At 45.4% G+C, this 24470-nt stretch overlaps 1 protein-coding gene across 3 annotated transcripts in view; it reads left to right on the top strand.

Annotated features, from left to right (window-relative positions):
* Window positions 1-15577: 15577 nt before the first annotated feature.
* Window positions 15578-24470, top strand: part of LOC309554171 (adhesion G protein-coupled receptor E3-like) — a 162127-nt gene continuing 153234 nt past the window's right edge. For all 3 annotated transcript variants that reach the window (XM_082255788.1, XM_082255787.1, XM_082255786.1), the window contains exon 1: window positions 15578-15676. In XM_082255788.1, the coding sequence (XP_082111914.1) occupies window positions 15646-15676 (31 nt within the window). In that variant the 5' untranslated portion in view covers window positions 15578-15645. The remainder of the gene's footprint in view (window positions 15677-24470) is intronic.

Here is a 24470-nt window from a genome sequence, read left to right as displayed (position 1 = left end):
CACTCGACATCCTGTCTGTGAGGATCCGGGACCGGATCATTTTCCCCGCTGCCGGCGGGTCAGGTAAGCGGGGTAAAGGACCGGAACGCGGCGGGAGGGGGGGGGGGGCACCTCTTCCGCCATCCTGGAAGGGTGATCCCACGGCAAATCCGCTGCTGGGACCACACTTATCGGAAAGCCAAGCGCCCACCGTTTAAAAAAATACCAGGGTTATGGCAGCTATCTGCTGCCATAACACCGGTATTTAGGTTTAAACGGAGGACATATATAAACCTTTTTGGACTTGGACATGGTGGCTGTATGAAGGGTGACAGGTACTCGGGTACTTTGCTGGGTAGGTGACAGGTACTCGGGTACTCCGATGACGGGTACTCGGGTACTCGGGTACTCTGATGACGGGTACTCCGGTGACAGGTACTCAAAGTACCCGAGTACCCGTCATCAGAGTACCCGAGTACCCGTCATCAGAGTACACGAGTACCCGTCATCAGAGTATCCGAGTACCCGTCATCAGAGTACCCGTCATCAGAGTACCCAAGTACCCGTCATCAGAGTACCCGAGTACCTGTCATCAGAGTACCCGAATACCTGTAACCAGCCCATCAGGTACTCTGATGACAGGTACTCGGGTACTCTGATGGGCTGGGTACAGGTATTCGGGTACTCTGATGACAGGTACTCGGGTACTCTGATGGGTAGGTGACAGGTACTCAGGTACTCCGATGACAGGTACTCTGATGACAGGTACTCCGGTGACAGGTACTCAAAGTACCCGAGTACCTGTCATCAGAGTACCCGAGTACCTGTCATCAGAGTACCCGTCATCAGAGTACTCGTCATCAGAGTACCCGAGTACCCGTCATCAGAGTACCCGAGTACCCGTCATCAGAGTACCCGAGTACCCGTCACCAGCCCCTCAGAGTACCCAAGTACCCATCACCAGCCCCTCAGAGTACCCGAGTACCTGTCACCAGCCCATCAGAGTACCCGAGTACCTGTCATCAGAGTACCTGATGGGCTGGTGACAGGTACTCGGGTACTTTGATGGGCTAGTGACAGGTACTTTGATGGGCTAGTGACAGGTGCTCCTTACTGGGGGGGGGGGGGCAATCAGTGTGTTTGGGGTGCACTGTAATTGGTAACTAGCTGTTACCACAATCTCCTCCTCACACAGGATCAGTGTGTGAGGAGGAGAACACGGTGACAGCTAGTTACCTGTTCTCTGTTGACATTTGTGACCGGCTGTGATTGGACACAGCCGGTCACGTGGTAAAAAGCCAATTTCATTGGCTCTTTACCTAGATCGGGGATTGGCTCTGTCCGAGGGACGAGCCTCGTCCCCGATCCCTGCTCTGCACGCCCCCGGGGGCGCGCATTGCAGAGAGAACGAGCGGCTCTCGCTGGAGCCGCTCATGTGATCGGCTGTGATTGACACAGCCGATCACATGGTAAACAGCCAATTTCTATTGGCTGTTTACCTTGATCAGGGATGGGCTATGTCCGAGGGACGAGCCTCATCCCTGATCGCTGGACGTCATATGGCGGCCGCCCGGAACGGTAAAGCCATCCTGCCGGCGTCATATTACAATACGCCGGTATGGATGTGGTTAAGAGGGACACCCGCAGCTAAGGGCTCAGCCACCTCACTGGAAGGGAGCTGTGGTGTTCCCCTCCCTCTCTTCCTCCCTTGTTTTGTCACGGCCAGTATTATTATTTGTAGGGTCACCTTTGTGTTATGCAAAAGGGGGACAATGTGTATATATATATATATATATATATATATATATATATATATATATATATATATATACGATTTGTTCTGTGTAATAATGTTGTTCTGGATAATTTTATTAAGTTGAATTTGTTTATTCCTACAACCTGGGTCGTAGTGCCCGGGTTGTTTTCAGTGTTTTATAATATTGTTGAAAATCTTTTATCACATTTGTTTAAATAAACAAATAATAAACGGCCGGGGCATTAAAAATTTTCCAACCAGATGTCGTGTGGTGTCTCATTATTGTAAATGTATTATCTGTTATTTAACCACTTTACCACCGGAGGAGTTTGCTGTCTTACGTCCAGGCCACTTTTTGCAATTCGGCACTGTGCGACTTTAACTGACAATTGCGCGGTCGTGCAACGCCGTACCCAAACAAAATTTACGTCCTTTTTTTCCCACAAACAGAGCTTTCTTTTGGTGGTATTTGATCACCTGTGCGATTTTTACTTTTTGCGCTATAAACAAAAAAAGAGCATTTATTTTGAAAAAATAACAATATTTTTAACATTTTTTTATATGAAATTCCTCCCAAAAAATATGTAAAAATCAAATTTTTTTAAAATTTTTGGCCAATTTGTTTTCTGCTACCTATGTTTGGTAAAAAAAAATCACAATAAGCGTATTTTGATTGGTTTGCGCAAAAGTTATTGCGTTTACTAACTAAGGGAAAGATTTCTGTCATTTTTGGGGGGTTTTTTTTAACGCGTAATGGCGGCGATCTGTGATTTTTTTTGCGGGACTGTGACATTGCGGCAGACAGATCGGACCCTTGACTGACATTTTTGACACTTTTGGGGGTACCAGTGACATTACTGCAGTAATCAGTGCTATATATATGCACTGTTACTGTAAAAATGACACTGGCAGGGAAGGGGTTAATTTTATTGGAGAGGGAGGGGTTAATGTATGCCTGGTGGTTACTGACGTGTGGGGGGGGAGGTGACTGAGTGACACAGGGACAGATCGGATTTTCAGCTGAACACTCCGATCTGTCACTCCCTGTCACTTAGGAGATCCGCCCGCTCTGTTTACACAGGCGAGCATCTCCAAACTAGATTCCCCGACGATCGGGGAAGAGCAGCGGCGATCGCCGCCGCTCCTCCCTTGGCCCGACTCCCGCTGTGAATGAAAACAGCGGGAGCGCGCCTCCGGCGGGGCGCGAGCGCCGTCTACAGGGGGAGGAGTTCAGCGACGTAGGTGTAAGGGTTCAGCAGCAGCAGGGGAGACCAGATACATGTAGCTACACACCAAAACAATATAGATAGCCTTAAAGTAAAATTTATTATAGTGAACCACAAAACAAACATACACAGCAACAGTGAACAAAGCAAATACCAGTAAACAAAAACCAACCCCAAAGACACAATAACTAAAGAACCAACTATCTACAAATATATACACTATACAGGACAAGGGGAGCAGGGTAGCAAGGAAGAGGGCAAACTAGACTGGATGACTGGATACAAGGCAGAGAGCAGGAGCAAGGGGTACAGGATAGATCAGGGTATGGATCAGGATCACAGACAACTGGTTCAGGCAGCAAGGAGGCATTCAAAATAGTGACGCGCCTGGGAAAGGGAGGAGCAGCCTTAAATAGCCACCTGGCAGCTGAACACAGTTTGGGTGATCATAGAAGCCTGCTGGCTTCTGGGAGACACCTGCTGGTGGACAATGGAAGTGCAGCATTCAGCCCAGGGCAACACCGTGTCACCAGCAGGGGAACTCAATCCTAACAGTAGGTCTACGTCGCTGGACGATAACGAGCCACTGTGCCGCAGTAGAGGCACAGTGAGCGGTCGTTAAGTGGTTAATAATAATCTAGGGAGTCCTGTCTACTATCCCATTAGGGTATACCCCAAAAGAGTGAGAAAGATCAAAAATACAACAATGGCTGGGTAAGGCCAGTATACATGTCTACATGTATTCTGCACAAGGTACGGAACAAGTCCTGTGGGATCCATGCTTGGTTCATTTTAATGAATGTGAGCTTCTGGCGGTTGCGCTTGTCTGTGATAACGCCCCCTGCCGTGCTAAATACACGTTCATATAATACACTGGCTGCAGGGCAGGCCAGCACCTCCAAGGCGTAAAGGGCAAGTTCAGGCCATGTGCCCAATTAGGAGACCCAGATGTTGAAGGGGCAGACCGTCATTCAGTACGTCTAGGCGTGTGCACACATACTGCTCCACCATGTTGGTGAAATTCTGCCTCCTGCTAAGACGTTCCATATCAGCTGGTGGTGCTGGTTGTTGTAGCGTGTTGACAAAGCTTTTCCACATTTCGGCCATGCTAACCCTGTCTTCTGAGGTACTGGCGGTGCCCCGGCTGCGTTGGCTACCTCTTCCTCCTCCTCCTCCTCCTCTGCCTTCGCCTTGTGCTTCCACTGTGCCCCCGATGTCAGGTGGGAATGCCACCAGCAGCGCGTTTTCCAGTGTGCGCTTGTACTCACGCATCTTACGCTCACGCTCCAGTGAGGGAATTAAGGATGGCACATTGCCCTTGTAACGGGGATCCAGCAGTGTGGCCACCCAGTAATCAGCACAAGTTATAATGTGGGAAACTCGGCGGTCGTTGCAAATACACTTCAGCATGTAATCGCTAATGTGTGCCAGGCTGTCCAGAGGCAACGAAAAGCTGTCCTCTGTGGGAGGTGTATTGTTTGTGTCCTCTGTATCCCCCCAGCCAAGCACCAGTGATGGCCATGAGATGATCTGGGTGCCACCCTGCTGTGAACATGGTTCCTCCTCCTCCATTTCCTCCTCCTCATCCTCCACCTCATCATCCTCCATAACTGTGCCCTTGCTGGACAATTGTGTACCTGGCGTTTGTGAGTGCAGGAACCCACCCTTAGAGCTACTTGTTAATGACTGCCCTGAATGCTTTGGAAATGATCCCTCTTCCTCCTCCTGTGCCACATCCTCTTCCATCATCACCAAATCGTTTTTTTAAGGAGGCATAGAAGTGGGACAGCCACAGCCAAAAGGCTTTTAAAACTCTGCGTCTCCACCAGATGGAATGACAGCATTTCAAAGGCCAGGAATTTCGAAATGCTGGCATTCAGGGCCAGGGATTGTGGGTGGGTAGGGGGGTACTTCCTCTTCCGCTCCAGTATTTGGGAGATAGAGAGCTGAACGCTTCCATGGAACATTGTGGAGATGGTTGGTGACCCAGGTGGTGGTGTTGCTGGCAGATCCTCTGTTTGCGGGGTGGCAGGTGCCACTGTCACTACAGAGGTGGATGAAGAGGCCGAGACTGCAGCAGAAGAGGAAGCAGGAGGTGCCAGAGACCTTTCTTGGTTTTTGAGGTGTCTACTGCACTGCAGCTCGTGCTTTGCACTTAGATGCCTGGTCATGCAGGTTGTGCTCAGGTTGAGAACGTTTATGCCTTGCTTCAGACTCTGATTGCAAAGCGTGCAAACCACTTGTGTCTTGTCAACAGCACATTGTCTGAAGAACTGCCACGCTTGGGAAATCCTTGGAGCTGGCTTTGGTGTGCTCGGTCCCTTGCTGCATTGGGCAGTAGCAGGCCTACTGTCTAGGGGACGGCCGCTCCGCTTTTGCACCCTGCTACCTCTTCTGCTGTGCTGGTGGATCTGTGTGACCATCGCCTCTTCCTCCAAACTACACAGGTCACCTGCATGACGTTGATTCCATGTGGGGTCGAGGACCTCATCGTCCTCCACATCATCTTCCACCCAGTCTTCACCCCTGCCCTCCTTGTCGGGCTGCACAATTCCGAAATCCGCAGCAGTTGGCACCTGTGTTTCGTCATCATCCGAGACGTGCTGCGATGGTCCTCCCATGTACTCATTTTGAAACATAAGTGGTTGGGCATCAGTGCACTCAATCTCTTCCACTTCTGGGGCAGGGCTAGGTGGATGGCCCTGAGAAACCCTGCTAACAGAGTCATCAAAAAGCAGAAGAGACTGCTGCTTGACTTGGGGCTCAGACTGCTTGGCTGATTTGCAAGGGGGTGAGGTGAAAGACTGATGGACATCGGCTGCAGGTGCCAACTGTGATCTTTCAGCAGGAGACTGGGTGGGAGACAATGTGACAGAACTGGAGGCACTGTCAGCAACCCAATCTACTATCGCCTGTACTTGTTCTGGCCTCAACATTCGCAGAGCTGCATTATGCCCGACCAAATACTGCTGCAGGTTCTGTCACCTACTCGGACCTGAGGAAGGTGTTTCACTTGTGCGTGTAGCTGGCACAGCTCAACCACGTCCTCTCAACCACGTCCTGGTGGAGCTGGCGCTCCACCAGCAGCACCACGACCGGGGCCACATCCCTTATTTGACGTTCTCCTCATATTAGGATCTTGCCCTAAATGGGTGTTTTTTGAAAAGTAGAACAGAACAACAGTATCTAAAGGGTGTATCTCACACGTACAGATACAGACTAGGCCGCAATTTAAGATTTTTCCTCTAAATGGGTGTTTTTTGAATAGCAAAATAGAACAACAGTATCTAAAGAGTATATCTCACAGTAACATATGCAGCAAATGCTGCAAAATCATTTTTTTTGCCCTAAATGGGTGTTTTTTGAATAGCAGAATAGAACAACAGTATGTAAAGGGTGTATCTCACAATGACAGATGCAGCAAGCAGCTATAAAATTGTGGATTTTAGCCCGAAAAGTGTGTTTTTAAAAACCCAGAAAATAAAGCTATATAACTTAAAATGCACACTGAATAATGCGGCAGAGGCCCCAGATGGAGGGTATTGCCAAAAATTGGTGTTCTTTCAAAGCCTGAAAATTCTTGAAGCATTTCAAGCTTGTTTTTCTCACATTTTGCCCAAAAAGGGTGTTTTTTTACTAACACAATATGACAGCAGTATATAACACTTGAATTCTACACGTAGGGATGCAGCAAGGGCTATAAAATTGTGGATTTTAGCCCAAAAAGGGTGTTTTTAAAAACCCAGAAAATTATAGCTATATAGCTTAAAATGCACACTGAATAATGCTGCAGAGGCCCCAGATGGAGGGTATTGCCAAAAAAGGGTGTCAAAAAATGTCACAAAAGCACATATGCAATGCTGGTGTACTGAGCTTGCATAAAATGCCCACCCGCCGCCCACCTAACTAAGAGAGGGATAAAAGTAATTTTTCTCTGTCACTGGGCTCAGGGCAGGGTAAAAAGATTGTGCACTGCACCCACACAACAAAATCTATGTAGATTGCACGCTGACTGAGTTCTGATTAAAGAATAAAGCATCCAGGTGACCGCTCAACTCTAATTCTGCCCACTCCTATTCTCTCCCTCAAAGCAGCAGCCGCAACCTTTTCCTACACTAGATAGAGGAGAGTGACGTGCGGCGCTTCGTGACTCCAGCTTATATGGAGGCTGGGTCACATGCTGCATTGGCCAATCACAGCCATGCCATTAGTAGGCATGGCTGTGATGGCCTAAGGACACACAAATTAAACGCTTGTTTATTGGCTGTCCTGCAGCTTTTTTAAACGCGCCATTAAATTGCTGAACACCAAACTCGATACCCAACATACAGTAAAATGTTCGGGTACGGGTACCAAAAACCCTTTACAGTTCGGGTTCGCTCAAAACTAATCCTGAGGTACCCGCTAATAGCTTAGGGACAAAATCTAGAAATGTTGTCTTTGTATGTACCGTGTGACCACGAAACAAAGCTGTGGTCCCATTTGAGAAATTCCTGGTAGGATGGTGACATTTCTTTGCATTGAAGACCTAAAAGGGTACAGGTCACAGGGATTGGACAGCTGTCCCTCCAAAACATAAATCACCAATCCACTGGTCAGCTGAGTAGTAACTCTTCTTGGTGACAGCCCACACTCTGCCCAGTAACTCCAAGCAACTTGGTACATGAAAGAGAAAGAATAAGAAAGCAGCCCCAGGATGTCATCAAAAAGAAACATGTAATATACTGTAGGTAATGGTATATGCAAAACCCTTCTAGATAGGTGTAAGTACTAGGTACATTTAGTTCTGGCTCACTGTATTCAGTTAAGTTCATTGTTAGGCAAATTTCGTTTTGGCTCACTGTACCGTTGATTGTTCTGGCCTGTTTGGTGTTTCAGTGGTTGCAAGATAGACTGCTTCCCTCTGGCTGGTCCAGACATGTTCTGGTAGTTAGTTGGCAGGGAAAGTCTAAGCAGCTGAATGTTCATACAGCAAATGTGAATCAAAAAAACTATCAGCACAAATAAAGGTCAGTGATATAATAGTATCAATGTGTCCGTAATCCGTGTATATATATATATATATATATATATATATATATATATATATATATATACACAATAATATAAAAATATAAAATATTTGTGAAATGATCATACAGTGCTAGAAAGTGCACACATTTGGCTGCATACACTTAATTGTGCTCACACCTCACAAACAGAAACAATAAAACATATAATAGTGATGCGCCAGATAAACTGTGAAATATATAGAGGATAAATGTGCAAATAAAATAGTGCATAAATCAAACAGTGTCCATAAATAAATCCTTAATGATGCAGATCAGCAGTGCAAACAAAAAAGTCTATTCAATAAATCCTGCTCCCAATTGTAAAAGACCTCCGTGAGTAACAGAATCCCTTCACCGTATGAAATGGCCTCTCACCTTAATGATAGACCCGAATACACGGGTCAATACCAGCCTGTTATCCTCAATAAGGAGACAAGTTCCAGCGAACCAGGGAGGCTATGACCAGCCTCTTACCACCAGGCACAATATGGCATATATGGGAATAAATAAAAGCAGATCTAGTGCTTTCTTGCAAAATGTTCTCAAACCAAGTTACTCTCAATCCAAAGTTTTTCTGTATATGTTGTAGGGGATCAGAGGGGTGAACAGCCGGCTCGGAGAAAGTCCAGTCAAATTAAACAGTGGCGGCCCGTGCATAGGGAGCGCCAGAGCGCCGCCCCCCCTAAAAAAAAAGAAAAAAAAATGACAAAAAGAACAAATAAAGTTTTGAAAAAAAAAAATTGTGTTCGCAGGCCTATGCGCTCGGCCTGGTGGCTATGGGGGGGGGGGGGGGGTTTCGACCCAGAAGAGGCGCCGATTGGCTGCCTTCTGGGGGCGTAACCTGGGCGCAGGAAAAAGCGCTGAGCCACCCCCACCTTTGTGATATCCTGGCTGTGATTGGTCCAGTCTCCAGCCTGGACCAATCATCATCCAGGACATCGCTGACTCGCAATGGGGGCGGTGCTGGTGCGTGCGTCAGTCACGCACCGTCACCGCCCGATCTCCTTCCCGCCGCCCGGACCGGAAGACAGAAGACTGAAGAGGAGGACGTCCACGACGCTGCTCGTCTCGGTTCCCGGAATCCCGCCATCCCGCCGCCGTCAGAAGGTAAGTGATTGAAGCCGACCTGTGCCCTCACCTGTGCCATGCTTATGCCATCACCTGTGCCATCACCTGTGCCATGCCTATGCCATCACCTGTGCCATGCCTATGCCATCACTTGTGCCATGCCTATGCCATCACCTGTGCCATGCATATGCCATCACCTGTGCCATGCCTATGCCATCACCTGTATGCCATCACCTGTGCCATGCCTATGCCATCACCTGTGCCATCACCTGTGCCATGCATATGCCATCACCTGTGCCATACCTGTGCCATCACCTGTGCCATGCCTATGCCATCACCTGTGCCATGCCTATGCCATCACCTGTGCCATCACCTGTGCCATGCCTATGCCATAACCTGTGCCATGCCTATGCCATCACCTGTGCCATGCCTATGCCATCGCCTGTGCCATCACCTGTGCCATCACCTGTGCCATGCCTATGCCATCACCTGTGCCATGCCTATGCCATCACCTGTGCCATCACCTGTGCCATGCCTATGCCATCACCTGTGCCATCACCTGTGCCATGCCTATGCCATCACCTGTGCCATGGAAGGCAGAAGACTGAAGAGGAGGACGTCCACGACGCTGCTCGTCTCGGTTCCCGGAATCCCGCCATCCCGCCGCGATCGGAAGGTAATTGATTGAAGCCGACCTGTGCCCTCACCTGTGCCATGCTTATGCCATCACCTGTGCCATCACCTGTGCCATGCCTATGCCATCACTTGTGCCATGCCTATGCCATCACCTGTGCCATGCCTATGCCATCACCTGTGCCATGCCTATGCCATCACCTATATGCCATCACCTGTGCCATGCCTATGCCATCACCTGTGCCATCACCTGTGCCATGCCTATGCCCTCACCTGTGCCATACCTGTGCCATCACCTGTGCCATGCCTATGCCATCACCTGTGCCATGCCTATGCCATCACCTGTGCCATCACCTGTGTCATGCCTATGCCATCACCTGTGCCATCACCTGTGCCATGCCTATGCCATAACCTGTGCCATGCCTATGCCATCACCTGTGCCATGCCTATGCCATCGCCTGTGCCATCACCTGTGCCATGCCTATGCCATCACCTGTGCCATGCCTATGCCATCACCTGTGCCATCACCTGTGCCATGCCTATGCCATCACCTGTGCCATGCCTATACCATCACATGTGCCATGCCTATACCATCACCTGTGCCACGCCTGTACCATGACCTCAAAGTCATGCAATTTTTTTACTGCGTTTTTTGCCGCGAAGCAATACCTATTACATTTTTCTTTTTGCCCCCCCCCAAAAAAATTTTGAGCACCAGCCGCCACTGAAATTAAATAAGCCAATACAGGTCACAGACAGCAATGGTGCTTCCCTCTCAGCGTGTTGATGTCTCTTCCACTCCTAGCAAACAGCTCCCTGTCTGTGACCTGTATTGGCATATTTAATTTGACTGGTCTGTCTCCGAGCCGACTGTTCACCCCTCTGATCCCATACAACAAATACAGAAAAACCTTGCATTGAGAGTAACTTGGTTTGAGAACATTTTGAGATCAATTTTTTTTCTTTAGGTTAACAAATGCTTTAAAAATAGATCCTGCTATTTGCTCTTTAAAAAGAAATACTCAAAATAAGTATAATGACTAAGCCCTCCCCTTCATGACATCGTTGAAAAAGGGCAGAGCATGGGTGTGCCCCCCCTGAAAAAAGTTCTGCGGATGCCGATGCTGACAACTGCAGACATCCTAAGTCTCCGACGGCAGCCGGGAGATCACACGGCACTCGCGGGTGTCCTCTAGCCGGTAGCCAAAGGTGGGAGACTCCCGCAAGTCGTGGGAGACTTGGGATGTCTGCCTATGCAATCCTGCCATTGCAGGTTGTCTAGACCTCTGTTAGGCTATGTGAAGGCCTGCTTTGTTGAGAGTTACTGAAGCTGATTGAAGGGCTGTTGTCTGAGGATCTAGTCTGGTATCATGGGGTAAAAGTGTCTCGAAGATATTGGAAGAAGGCAGCCAATTTTTCCCAGGACATTTGTAAGTACAGACTGGTGAGAGAGATTCTACAACAGGGATTGCTAAATGGCATCTGTGTGTCCTCTTCTGGGTCTCTCACCCGGCTGCCGCTATCATCCTCATAGCGGGCAGGGCGGGAGGTGCTTCAGATTGCAGAGAGAATGGGTATCGAATGTGCTACAGAGAGAGTGGGAATCTTTTCAAGTTAAGGTAATCACCCACTTGTTAACATAATAAGATGGGCACCTCCCGCTCTCTATCCACATCTGCAGCACCTCCCGCCTCCGCCTGCTGTGAGGATGATAGCGGCAGCCAAGTGGGAGAACTGGGAGAGGAAAGCCAGGCTGATAAGTGCACCAAAAGACAACAAGCTAGCTGCACCTTTTGGCTCTGGGGAAGTAGGTCCGCCCTCGAAACGCATCAACCTAGCCCTAGCAGACTCATGCAGATCACTGCATGCTATCCAGCACCGCGCAGTGCCTTGGCTACCTTGGAGATCTTGTGTTGATCATGTTTATTTGCGTGATATCTACTATTGTTTTGTGAGTATAATATATACCTTTTAAAAATTTTAATAAATCCTTTAAGTGGTAATGCACTAGGTCGGTGCACCCTTCTCTTGTTGTTGTCTTGTAGTGTGTTTCGGATACCCTTGGTCCCGAGGGGGCAGCAAGACCACCAGCAATACCAACTTAAGTCCACTTGAACATCTACTGTATATTATATATATATTTCATTCCCCCATCATACACCACTAGAGCGCAGGAGATATGTTTTAAATTTAGGGATGATAAGTGCCACTGCCTGGGTAGGAATGTGCAGAGGAGGCTGCAAATGAAAGGGGACAGGAAGGAAAGGCAATGTGAACTGTATTACGGCACTTTGATGTCATGGGGCACTGTGTTGTGCAATAGGGCACTGTGATGTGTAAGGGGTCAATGTAATATGTAAATGGACACAGTGATGTGCAATAAGGCACTGTGATGTGTTAAGGGGGAACTTTCCCTTTTGGGTGGAGCTCCGCTTTAACCACTTGCCTACTGAGCACTTAAACCCCCTTCCTGCCAAGGCCAATTCTCAGCTTTCAGCGCTGTCGTACTTTGAATGTCAATTGTGCGGTCATGCAACACTGTACCCAAATTACATTTTTACCATTTTTTAAACAAATAGATTTTTCTTTTGGTGTCATTTAATCACTACTGGGTTTTTTTTTTTTTTTTTTGCTGAACAACAAAAAAGACCAAAAATTTTGAAAAAAAAAAACAAAAACAAAACAGTTTTTATAGTCTGTTATAAAATTTTGCAAACAGGTAATTTTTCACCTTCATTGATATGCGCTGATGAGGCGGCACTGATGTGCATTGATATGCACTGATAGGCTGCACTCATAAGGCGGCACTGATAGGTACTATGGTGGCACTGATGGGCACTGATAAGTTGGCACTGGTGGGCACTGATAGTTGGCACCGATAGGCCCTGATGGGCGGCACTAAAGGGCGCTGATAGGTGACACGAAAGAGCACTAATAGTTGGCACTGATAGGTGGCACTCATGGGCATTGATGGGCACTAATAGACAGCACTGATGATGGGGCACTGATTGGCACTGGTAGGTGACACTGACCTGCACTGGTATGTGGCACTGGTGGGCACTGGTGGGCACACATGAGACAGCAGTGGCTCTTACTCTTCGGTACTGATCTCCCTCTGACAGCAGCTGGCAATCACCTTTTTTTTTCTCCACACCCTGTCAGTGTGATGGGAAAGAAAAGCAGATTACCGGCTCTGTTTACATCATGTGATCAGCTGTCATTGGCTGACAGCTGATCACGTGGTAATGGGCCGGGATCAGCCCCTTACTCCGATCTGTGATCAGCCGAACTTACTCCGATCTGTGATCAGTGAACTCACTGATCAGAGTGAGCTGCGTGCGCCCCGCAGAAAGCGCACAGACAGCTCATGCACAGGAGGACGTAAATGCCCTCCTAGCAATTTAGGCCCACGCTGTAGCCGTCTTTTGGCTATAGCGTGGGCATGAAGAGGGTAATGAGCTTAAAGAGTAATTAGAACTGTGTGTTTTGCTGTGAGGAACTACTGTGAAAAGGATCCAGGCAATCTACTTAGTGGCTCCTATGGGGGTAGCGCTATAGATATAATCAGTGAATGACTTGTAAATTAAAGCTAAAACATGGTGACAATTCCACTCATAAAATCACAGTGCAGCGCTTAATGAATATGACAATGCAATTAAATGGAAAATCAGATAAAAGTCCCAAAGTGAAGGAGGTGCTCATGCAGTCATGAATAATACAGGATGTGCTCCACTATGTAAATCCCATACTTGCCAACTGTCCCATTTTTTGCCCCGGCAAATAGGAGCCTGTCCTGGGTAATTTACATTGTCCCAGCAATGTACTTATTTACACTTTGCACTTTGCACTTATTTACTTAATGTACTTATTTACACTTTGCACTTCATTTATATTTACATTTTTTGTATGGTCACACCTGAGCACATTTGACACTTTAGAATTGCAGGAAATTGTGATGACAATTTTAAACTTTAGGCAGAAGTAGTGCAGCTGAATGGGAGAATTATTCCAACTCTGCTACTTTGGCCTCAAGTTTAAAATTTCCTTTTCAATTTCCTGTAATTCTCTCTTTATTAAGTAGACTCTATAATCTGATGATAGGTAGGCGGAGATTAATTATGTGGAGTGGGTGGAGCTTCGGGGAAGTTGGTGTGGTAATTGATAGCTGTGCTGCAAAGTGTCCCTGGAAACTTTTTCCAAATGTTGGCAACTATGGAATTCTCCACCGGCCACACTAACTTCTCACCTCCAGGTTTGGCCCCTGTGTTACCAGACGGGCCAAGCAAGCATAATCCTTGGAAGAAGATAAGAATAGTGTTCACAGCAGGGGCACTCTAGCGATAATCCTGTGTTCCTCAATCAATGTAGATCCGATTGATCGATATATAGAAACAGAATGCAGCACATAGTGTGCATTGTATTATAAAGTGCTTTATTAACCTCCTTCTGCCCGCGCTATAGCCGAAAGACGGCTACAGTGTGGGCTCTAATTTCCGGGAGGCCGTCTTTATACGGCCTCCCAGTAACAGGCTCCCCGCGCGCTCCCGCGAGCGTGCATCAGGGAAAAACTGTGTCGGCCGTGTCCCTTGGACACAGCCAATAACAGATCGTGGTGAATGGCCAATCACAGCGGCCATTTACCACGTGATCGGACCATGCAATGAGACCATGCAAATCTCTCATCGCCAGCTCTCTTCCTCACACAGAGACTGCAGTGGGAGGAAGAGGAGAGCCGATCAGCGGTAAGGGGACACAGGGAAATGTAATCAGGGCACTGATCACCAGTGCCCTGATTACACAAGAGGAGAAAAAAATGCCATAAGTGCCCACAGTGCCCGCCATCAGTGCCCCCCATCAGTGCCCACAATCAGTGCCCATAGTGCTGCCAGTCAGTGCCCATCAGTGCCTGCTCATCTAGGCACTGATGGGCACTGACTAGCAGCACTATGGGCACTGAGTGTGGGCACTGATGGTGCTGCCCATCAGTGCTCATCAGTGCCGCCCATCAGTGTCACCCGTTAGTGTCCATCAGTGCCACCCATCAGTGTCCATCAGTGCTGCCTCTCAGTGCCCATCAGTGCTGCCTCTCAGTGCCCATCAGTGCTGCCCGTCAGTGCCGCCTCTCAGTGCCCAGCAGTGCCACCTCTCAGTGCCCAGCAGTGCCACCTATCAGTGCTCATCAGTGCCGCCTATCAGTGCTCATCAGTGCCGCCTATCAGTGCCACCTATCAGTGCTCATCAGTGCAGCATATTAGTACCTCCTCATCAGTGCCACCTCATCAGTGCCCATAAGTGCCACCTCATCAGTGCCCATCAGTGCAGCCTCATCAGCGCACATCAGTGAAGGAGAAAACATTTTTTTTTTCAAAATTTTCTTTTGTCTTTTTTTCTTTTTTTTTTGTAAGAAATAAAAAACCCAGAGGTTATTAAATACCACCAAAAGAAAGCTCTATTTGTGTGAAAAAAATGATAAAAATTTCATATGGGTACAGTGTAGCATGACCGCGCAATTGTCATTCAAAGCGTGACAGCGCTGAAAGCTGAAATTTGGCCTGGGCAGGAAGGGGGTAAAAGTGCCCAGTAGGCAAGTGGTTAAACATATACTGTACAAGTTAAAAATTACTGGAATCGGCACTGAGCCCAGCACACAGCGTGAGAGTAAAACAGACTTCCACGTCCACACTTCCCTATTCCTTCTGTGGCCCTAACATTCATTAAAAAAAAACACTCTTCTCTTGTCATGTATTTAAAATTTACTCTGATTTCTTCACTACAATTTTTTCAGGGGACAGCGCAATGTTTTCTCTTTTTTTTTCAGAGAGCGTAGGAGGAACTGGTATGTAATCAGTGTGGTTACCCCTGGTGTGAAGAGGTATCCTCCCAGTTTACCATTTTCATTTGTAAGCTTGTCTGTGTATCTGTATTATACACAATGACTTGTTCCAGGAGACAGCTGCTGTGGGGTAAGTGTATGAGGATTTTGGGGGGTTTTTGAGAGTAGGGGGGGCATGCACAACATGCACTGGTATTTGTGGCTAAAAAAAGTTACAGAAAGCTTTTAGGGCTTATTTACATGTGCAGTGCCCTCTGAAGCATGATGCGAATTGGATCTCTCTTCAAAAGGCATTTGACAGTCAGTATACGCCACAATACCACACCACGAACACGTGGTTGCGGGGCAGTTGCAGCGTGGCCCCATAGACCTGCATTGTCCATGTTAGGCAGCGGTAATGCTCGCCAAATGCAACATGCTGTCAGACTATCATGGTGATCTAACTTGTTGATGTTAATATATATTTTCTGGAACACTGACCTAGAAGGGCTTGCGCACACTAGTGCTTTTTTCCACACTGGAAGAATGCCAGTCACTGGTAGGGCACATAGAAACAATTATTTTCTATGTGCCCCATACGCACTGCAACGCAGCCTGGAAGTGCAGATCAGTGAGCAGACAGGATGGCACCACAGGTACCGCACAGCAGCGCAACGCACCACGTAGCCAGGAACAAAATGTCACTTTGTGTACTTAAAAAAGGGGGGAACGGTGTAATGTGGTAAAACGAGCATCACACCACCCCCTGCCACACTTCACTGCAGCCCAAAGATAACTTTCTGCATGCCAAAACGGAGTGTTTCAGTGTGTGGGCAGAGGAAATGGGCCCTATTACATTGGCAAATCAGGGGATTTCACCTTATTCTGTCTTTGCTAGTTAGCATGCTTGTTGTAGGGCAGAAAGTATTATAGCCACTGGAACTGCAGCCAGATAACTAGCATTTTCGATAGAGATCCCTGATGCCAATTTTCATCATAGAAACATAGAAAAGTGATGGCAGAAAAAAAACTGAAATGTCCATCGAGTCTGCACGATTTTTTTTTTTTTTTGTTAACTTTTTTTGTCTGAGTATAGATCTATGTTTGTCCCAAGCATGTTTGAAGCCAGGTACTGTTGACTGTCTCACTACCTCTGCTGGATGTTTATTCCAGGCATCAACTACCCTTTCAGAAAAATAATACTTTCTTGAATTCGTTTTGAACTTTCCAGTTAGTTTGAGGTCATATCCCCCGTGTTCTTGATTTTGGTTTCATATTGAGAAAACTGCCCTCCTAAACCTTTTTCACCCCCCCCCCCCCTGATGTATTTAAAGCGGTTGTAAACCTCTGCACTTTTTTTTTTTTTAATCGCAGATCGCCGCCATTACTAGTAAAAAAAAAAGAAAAAGAAATTACATAAATCTTTCCCCTAATTTGTAGACGCGATAACTTTTGCGCAAACCAATCAAAATACACTTATTGCGGGGTTTTTTTTACCAAAAATATGTAGCAGAATACAAATTGGCCAAAGAGGATGAAAAAAATAGATTTTACATTTTTTTTTTTGGGGAATGTTATATAGCAGAAAGTGAGAAATATTGTTTTTTTTTTTTTTCTTTTTCAGAATTTTCGCTATTTTTTTGTTTATAGCTCAAAAAATAAAAATCGCAGAGGTGATCAAATACCACCGCGCAATTGTCTGTTAAAGTAAATAGCAAAAAATGACGTGGTCATTAAAGCCCCGTACACACGATCAGATTATCGAAAGATCTGTCGTCCGTTTTTTGTGGCATGCTAGTCTGATGTGGAAAGTGAAGAGGTTATTTTCATACGAATTTTCCCGTACGACAGAATTCTACTTCAGAAGTGATGTCATGTGTTGGATTGCTTTGTATGTGTTCTTTCGTCTCTGAGCATGCCTAGTCTTGCTCTTAAGATTTTTTTTCTGTCGAAATCTGTACTAATGAGACGAAAATCGGACGTTGTATTACGGACAACAAAAATTTTATAGCCTGCACATCAGGATTTTGTCAGCCGAAAAGTCGGAGTCGGCTGTCGAAAGCACCATACTAACAATCCGAAAATCGGCAGATCGGTCGTCGGACGAAATTTCCCTACAGATTTTCTTTTCTCGTGTGTACGGGCCTTTAGGGGGCAAATCCTTCCGGTCCAGAACTGGTTAAAGGTTTCAATGATGTCTCCCCTTTCCCTTCTTTCCTCCAGACTGTACATAATAGGTTCCTAAAATCTCTCCTGATATATTTTATCCCCCACACCATTTTTGTTACCCGTCTCTGGACTCGTCTTTCTTATCAATAGCTTTTTGTAAGTGAGGTCTCCAGAACTGGACCCAGTATTCTAAATGAGGTCTCACTAAAGATCTATATAGAGAATCAGAACCTCCTTCCTCCTGCTGGTGACCCCTAGTGAGGCATCCTAGAATTCTATTCACTTTCTCATGAGGCAACTTTTTGTTAACCCCCTTTGCGCTTAAGGGCAAAACAAATGTTAATGCCTAAGCACAATTTTACAACTTTGACATGTGTTAGTAAAATTGTACATACCGTCACAACTACTTAGTACATCCAGGCGGATTATACCTTTTTTTCTTTAAGACAAAATCGGCTTTCATTTGGTGGTAAATGGTAACGGATATCTCCTGATTCTGTTGTATTATGAAAGGAAAACTGGCCCATAATAGTAAAAAAATAAAAAGTATTATTTTTAAATGAAGCTTTATATTTTTTGCTACTACCATAACCTCCCACCAAAGGACAACCCAAAATAAATTCTGCTCCCAATAAACACAGCGATACCACATATGGGTATGTTAGTTGTTGTTTCTACGTAGTAAGTCCTAGAAACAATAGTGCGCATTTTGCTTTTATTTTATCCCACCTAAAACACACCAACACTAACACTAACTGACACTGATAATAATTTAAACATTTTTAGTTTAATTCTGCCCTAAATAAAAAATCTTGACCTTTGACCCCACACATGACCTTTGACCCTAACATGACCCAAACACAAACCGTGGCACTGGCCTAGATCCAACCTCGATCTAACTATTTTTCCTTTATTTTTTTAATTTTTTTTTTTACACACAGTTTTGTTTATTTCTTTCTCTCTGCAAGGAGAGAGAGATACAATGTATCTCTCCCCACCATTCAGAGAGAAAGAAAACACAGGGATGAGTTTCACAGTGACTGATCACTGTGATTGCCAATCAGAGGCCATCACAACAATCAGGTGACCCAGAACCGGGAGTTCCCAGTGAAAGCTTGGTCTCTTTGCTGGGAGTGCGCTGTGCAGCATGTTCCCAACACAAAGACAGATACGCATATATGCAGCCAAATGGAAAAAGCCCAGTCCAGTGAGGCCACATGTATGCGCACTGTCTGAAGGGGTTAAAGTGCATGTAAGGCCAAGATAAAACAAATTAAGATATTGTAGGTACAAAGTCCTTAGATGCATTTGTTTCCTTTTTTCAGACATTTTCCCAACTGGAGATCCTGCCAGTAACACACTTCTAATGGCGCTTTTCCACTGCATGGAACCGAACGGTTCGGCTCGCTTTTGCGCTTTTCCAACCGAACGGTTCGGCTCGCTTTTGCGCTTTTCCACTGCATGGTACCGAACGGTACGGCTCGCTTAAACAGAACCACCTCGGTTGTGGTTCCAAGAGGATCGTACCGGTACCATATCCCACAATCCTTTGCATGCAGCCTTGACTGTTTGTCACTACTAGCCACTGATTGGTCAGAGAATCGTTGTTATCCCACCCACTTACTACTTTAGTGGAAAAGAAAACCGTACTGAACCGTTCCAACACCGTACCATGCGGTACCATGCAGTGGAAAACCAAACCGAGCCAAGCAGGGCCGAGTGGAGCCGAGCCGGTACTTGCAGTGGAAAGTGCCATTAGACAAGTGTTTTTTGCCCTTGTTAATCAGATACAATAAAACACTTTAAATGGTCAATTTATGAGTTTAACAGGAGCAAAATAAGAGCAGTTAATTAGGGTAGGGGGGTTTACATTCACTTTAAAAATGTATTTAAATAAAAAAAGAAAATATTAAAATAAATGAATATACATATTTATTTAATATTCTCATGGTATTTAGACACTGCTTTTGAAAGTGACTCAGATACCATGTCTGTCTTGAATACAAGATAAGACTGAACCTGCTGACACTCGGGCAGTTTCCTCATTTTCCTGTCACCCCTCAGTGTTAACTGGACTAACGTCTCCACCTAAGCTAGGCTCATGCTACTGCGTGTCCAGAACATGTGCAAAATCGCATGCTTTCCCAACATGCACAGAAATAAGTTGCCATTTAGCAGAAGTGCTATTAATTGGTACCCCCACAAATCTGCAAAATGCGCATGTGTTCACGTAGGCCATATTGTGCCGCAGCACCATGCGGTTCGGTGCAGCACCATGCTGTTTGGCGCATCACACTTTTGGAAAGGAGTCAAGGACGTCTTTTCTGCATTTCTCACATGTAGGGCAGCCTACTGAAATGAATAGGCTGACCTACACGTGAAGAGCAAAAAATCGTGACAAATGCCTTGAAACGCACATGCTTGGTTGCACCTGTAGATGTGAACCAAGCCATATGTGACCATATGTGCTTAGAGCATTTATCAGTGACAGTCAAACAATCTTAACCTCTTCACGCCAACCATACGTAGATATGCGGCCCCACTGGACTGGGCTTTTTTCTGTTGGGCCTCATATTTGCATATCTCCCTTTGTGCTGGGAGCGCACCACTCTCTCTCTCTCTCTCTCACTCTCTCTCACACTCTCTCCTTGCAGAGAAAAAAATGTGTGTGTAAAAAAAAAAATAATAATATTAATAAAAAAATAAAATAAAAAAAACAAACAAAAAATACTTAGATCAATGTTTGATCTAGGTCAGTGCCAGGTCAGGATCAGTCAAGGTCAGGATCAGTATTTCATTTTTTTTTTTTTTTAATTAGTATCAGTATCAGTTAATGTTAGTGTTAGTGTCAGTGTGTTTTAGGTAGGATCAAAAAAAAAATGGGCACTACTGTTTTTTGGGGTGTACTGCAGGTACAAACAACATCTAACATACACATATGTGGTATCGCTGCAATTGTCAGGAGCAGGAGAATTTAATTTAGGTTGTTCTTTGGTGGAAGGGTATGGTAATAGCAAGAAATATGCTGCTACATTTTTAAAAAATATATATATATATATTTTACTATTTTGGGACATTTTTCATTTGATAATAAATCAGGAGATATAGATTGTTATTTACCACCAAATGAAAGCTGAATGTGTCCTGAAAAAATGCGGTATATTCCAGCTGGATGCATAAAGTAGTTGTGATGATACAGTATGTACAGTTGTACTAACACATGTCAAAGTTGCTAAATTGTGCTTAGGCATTTCGATTTGTTTTACCCTTAGGCACGAAGAGGTTAAGGAAATTTGCCAACATGGTTAAAAATCTGCTCAACCTGTTCAGACACGCTCAAGTGATGCATGCCTCACACTTTGCATTTGTGATCGCTGGCTGTGTAAACAACTACGAATAGCCAACCACAACTTGTCAATGAAGTATTTGGGCTTGGAGGCCACCGCTAGACCTGCTGCCAAAAACAGCAGCAGAAATCAGTAGATTCCTGCCACTGCAATTCGCGCCACGGCAGAGTGCCTGTGGGAATATAGCTCAAAGTTGTAAGTTCTCAATGTGGTACTATAGTTTATTTATAGTTGAAAACTGTAAGTCCTTAATGTGGTGCAATTAAATGTCAGCAGAGGGAGTTATGGTACAGATATATGACTGTTGAGGGGGGGGGGGGGGGGGGGTTCTCCTCACTATTATGTAAATCTGCCTGTCTGCCCATTTATATTCAGAAATTGAGGCGGTCTAGCATCCACGGCTCCTGAAGACGTCTATTAGTGTTGAAATGTGTATGGTGGAGCTTATGGATGTTGACTTCATCACGCTGCACTACTTGTATTACAAGTGGCAATATGAATAAATTATTTTATACTGTGTTCTTTTTAAATAAATACTACTTGGATTATCTGAACTATGGAAGCATGTTTTCGGGGGGCATTGGAGAGGTGTTGGTTGGAACATTGGTGGACTTGTGGCTGTATCACATACCTGGTGATGACAGGAATGTCGTGGAGGCCTCTCTTGTACCTCCTGCCCAACACTCCTGAAGGTGGAGACAGAGAATGTGAGGACATGGAGAGGCACGAGTGCCAGAGTAGCTGGCCGGTGAAGACCGCACTTAGGTGAATGAAGCTGAGGGGTTGCAGTCCTAGGAACAGGATACTGAAGCAGCTTGGCACCAGAGCAGGGGATGGTAGCAGAGCCGATATGCAGGCAGCGACCAGCAGCAGCCGGGCAACAAGGGACCAAGTCAGCAGACAAAGCAAAGTCCAGGAAGCAGGCCAAGGTCGGTAACAGCCGGGCAGTGCAGTACAGAATCAGCAGGCAAAGACCAGTCCAGTAAACAGGCCAAGGTCAAAGAGATCAGGTGAACAAGGTTAATGCAGGAGCAAAGACAGAGTCCAGGAGGAGGCTGGGTCATACACGGGTAAGCAGGTTCAGTGGATCAGGTCACAGGAATACAAGTACAAGCTGAAGACCATTCAGCAACTGCTCATGGTGACAGGCCAGTTTAAATAGGCAGCTGGGCGCCAAGTATGCACGCTAATTCATATGTGCACGTGTGAATGCGCGAACGCGCGCACGAATATTAGCATAAGCTCGCACTGCTTTTCTGGTGCTGAGAATCTGGTTTACCTTACAGGCTGCTTGCTCTTCCCAAATCCTGTATGGGGACTATACCACACATAGGTGCTTACTGGCCTGCACACTTTTGGGTTCATCTTTCTGGTAAACCTTTAGTCCCTATTTGGTGGCGGTGGTGAATTTGGCACTTTCAGGAGCCTTACTTATGTTGTACACTTTAAACCATGTTGGACAGACAACTAAAGTTGAGCATATGGGACATTTCATTTTACTGTTGGCACCGTGATGGAGGATATATTGCTAATTTTACAGCACAAGAGTCTTTTTTTAAGCACTGCAGGTTTTATATATCATTTGTTAGTCATGCTACACTATAGTCAAATTAATGTTATATCATTTTGTTGAGTTTTCTTTTAGTGACAATTATTAACAACTGTTTTTTTTTTTCACTTAATTGGCCCAAAATTGTTTCGTTTTAGGCTATCTTAATGCTGTTGCCTGCGGCAACACACGTGCATTGATGCACATTAACGTGCACTGTTTTAAAGCAGCACATTCATTTTAATGGGCTTCCTAAAGCACCAAATCACACCAAAAAAGGTGCATATCCTTTTTTTTTCAGAATGCATTTTCCAACAGCACATGGTGTGCGCAACACACGTGTTTGGGTGCTATTAACGATTTTAGGTGCTGAAAGCGGTACCATTATTTTAAATGAGCAGCCCAAACCAACTATTTACATATGATTTTTTTTTCACTGTGCGTTCTTCTTTATAACATCTCGGGTATGATAAAGTTTGAAACACAAAATCATAAATTATAATATAATAAATAACTATAAATAAGTTAAAGTATGTATGTATGTATATATTATGTATATATATATATATATACTGTATATATACTTCTGCAGGAAAGGGCACTGGGGGGCAAACTAATGTGAATTTATTTTATTTTGTAATGTATCAGTGTGTTTGGTGTCTTTTACTATTTGAATTTGCCGCCGGTTCCACCCCCCTGCGAACGTCACGTCGCAGGAGACGGAAGCCGAGGCACAGAGCCTCGGGAGGAAGATCCGCCGCCGCACACCACCGGGATACATCGCTGGATCCCGGGGACAAGGTAAGTAACCTCTCTTCCAGGATCCAGCGATCTTCCTAGCGGTACCCCGAGTGTGGCTCGGGGTTACCGTTTTTGGCACTGAAATTTAACCCCGAGCCACGCTCGGGAATACCGCTAAGAAGGTTAACCACCTGGGGACTGCCCCATGCACATATACGGTGATGTACATGTATGTGATCCGGCATTTCTGGATAGGGGGCACACGCGCTGTGATGCGGTACAGCACAAACCAATCAGCAAGTCCCAGCTAATGATTTATGCCTGGGACCCGCTGATCGACTTAGCGAATCACAGTACAGAGCCCTGTGTTTACTAACAACACAAGGCTCTATACACGGAGCAGAGATTAAGCTGTTTCTATGGAGGGAGAAAAATCAGCCACATCTACTTGTAAAAGCAGCACATATTAAACTTGTTAGGCACACAGTCAACCCTTTTTTGCCACTAGATGGTAACTCTTTTCCAGCCAGTCATTAGTACAGTGACAGTGTATAGTATTAGCGGTATTAGTGTCACTGGAGATGTCAGTGTCAGTTATTCATTTCCCACCCAGTGTCATTTAGTGTCAGATTGCTCTCCGCACTATCATAGTCCCACTATAGGTCGCTGATCACCACCATTAGTAGTATAAAAGAAAATAAATAACCATTCTAGTATCTATACCATCATTTGTAGACACTATAACTTTCATGCAAACCAATCAATATACACTTATTGGGATTTTTTTTTTTTTTTTTTTACCAAAGACATGTAGCAGAATACATTTGGCCTAAATTTATGAAACAAATTGATTTTTAAAATTTTTTATTGGATATGTTTTATAGTAGAAATTAAAAAACATTGTTTTTTACAGAATTATCTGTCTTTTTTCGTTTATATGAGAAAAAAAACAACGGTGATCAAATACTCCCAAAAGAAAGCTCTATTTTTTAAAAAAAAAAAATGTAAAAATTTAATTTACATACAGTGCTGCATGGCTCCACAATTGGCAGTTAAAGTAGCACAGTGCTGAATAGCAAAATTGCTCTAGTCATGAAGGGGGTAAAACCTTCCAGAGCTAAAGTGGTTAAAGTGTAACT

This window comes from Pelophylax lessonae (genome assembly GCF_965119305.1).
Source record: "Pelophylax lessonae genome assembly, chromosome: 4".
Classification (NCBI taxonomy): domain Eukaryota; kingdom Metazoa; phylum Chordata; class Amphibia; order Anura; family Ranidae; genus Pelophylax; species Pelophylax lessonae.
Note: the sequence above shows the minus strand (reverse complement) of the source record. Positions and strands in the feature narration are given on the sequence as shown.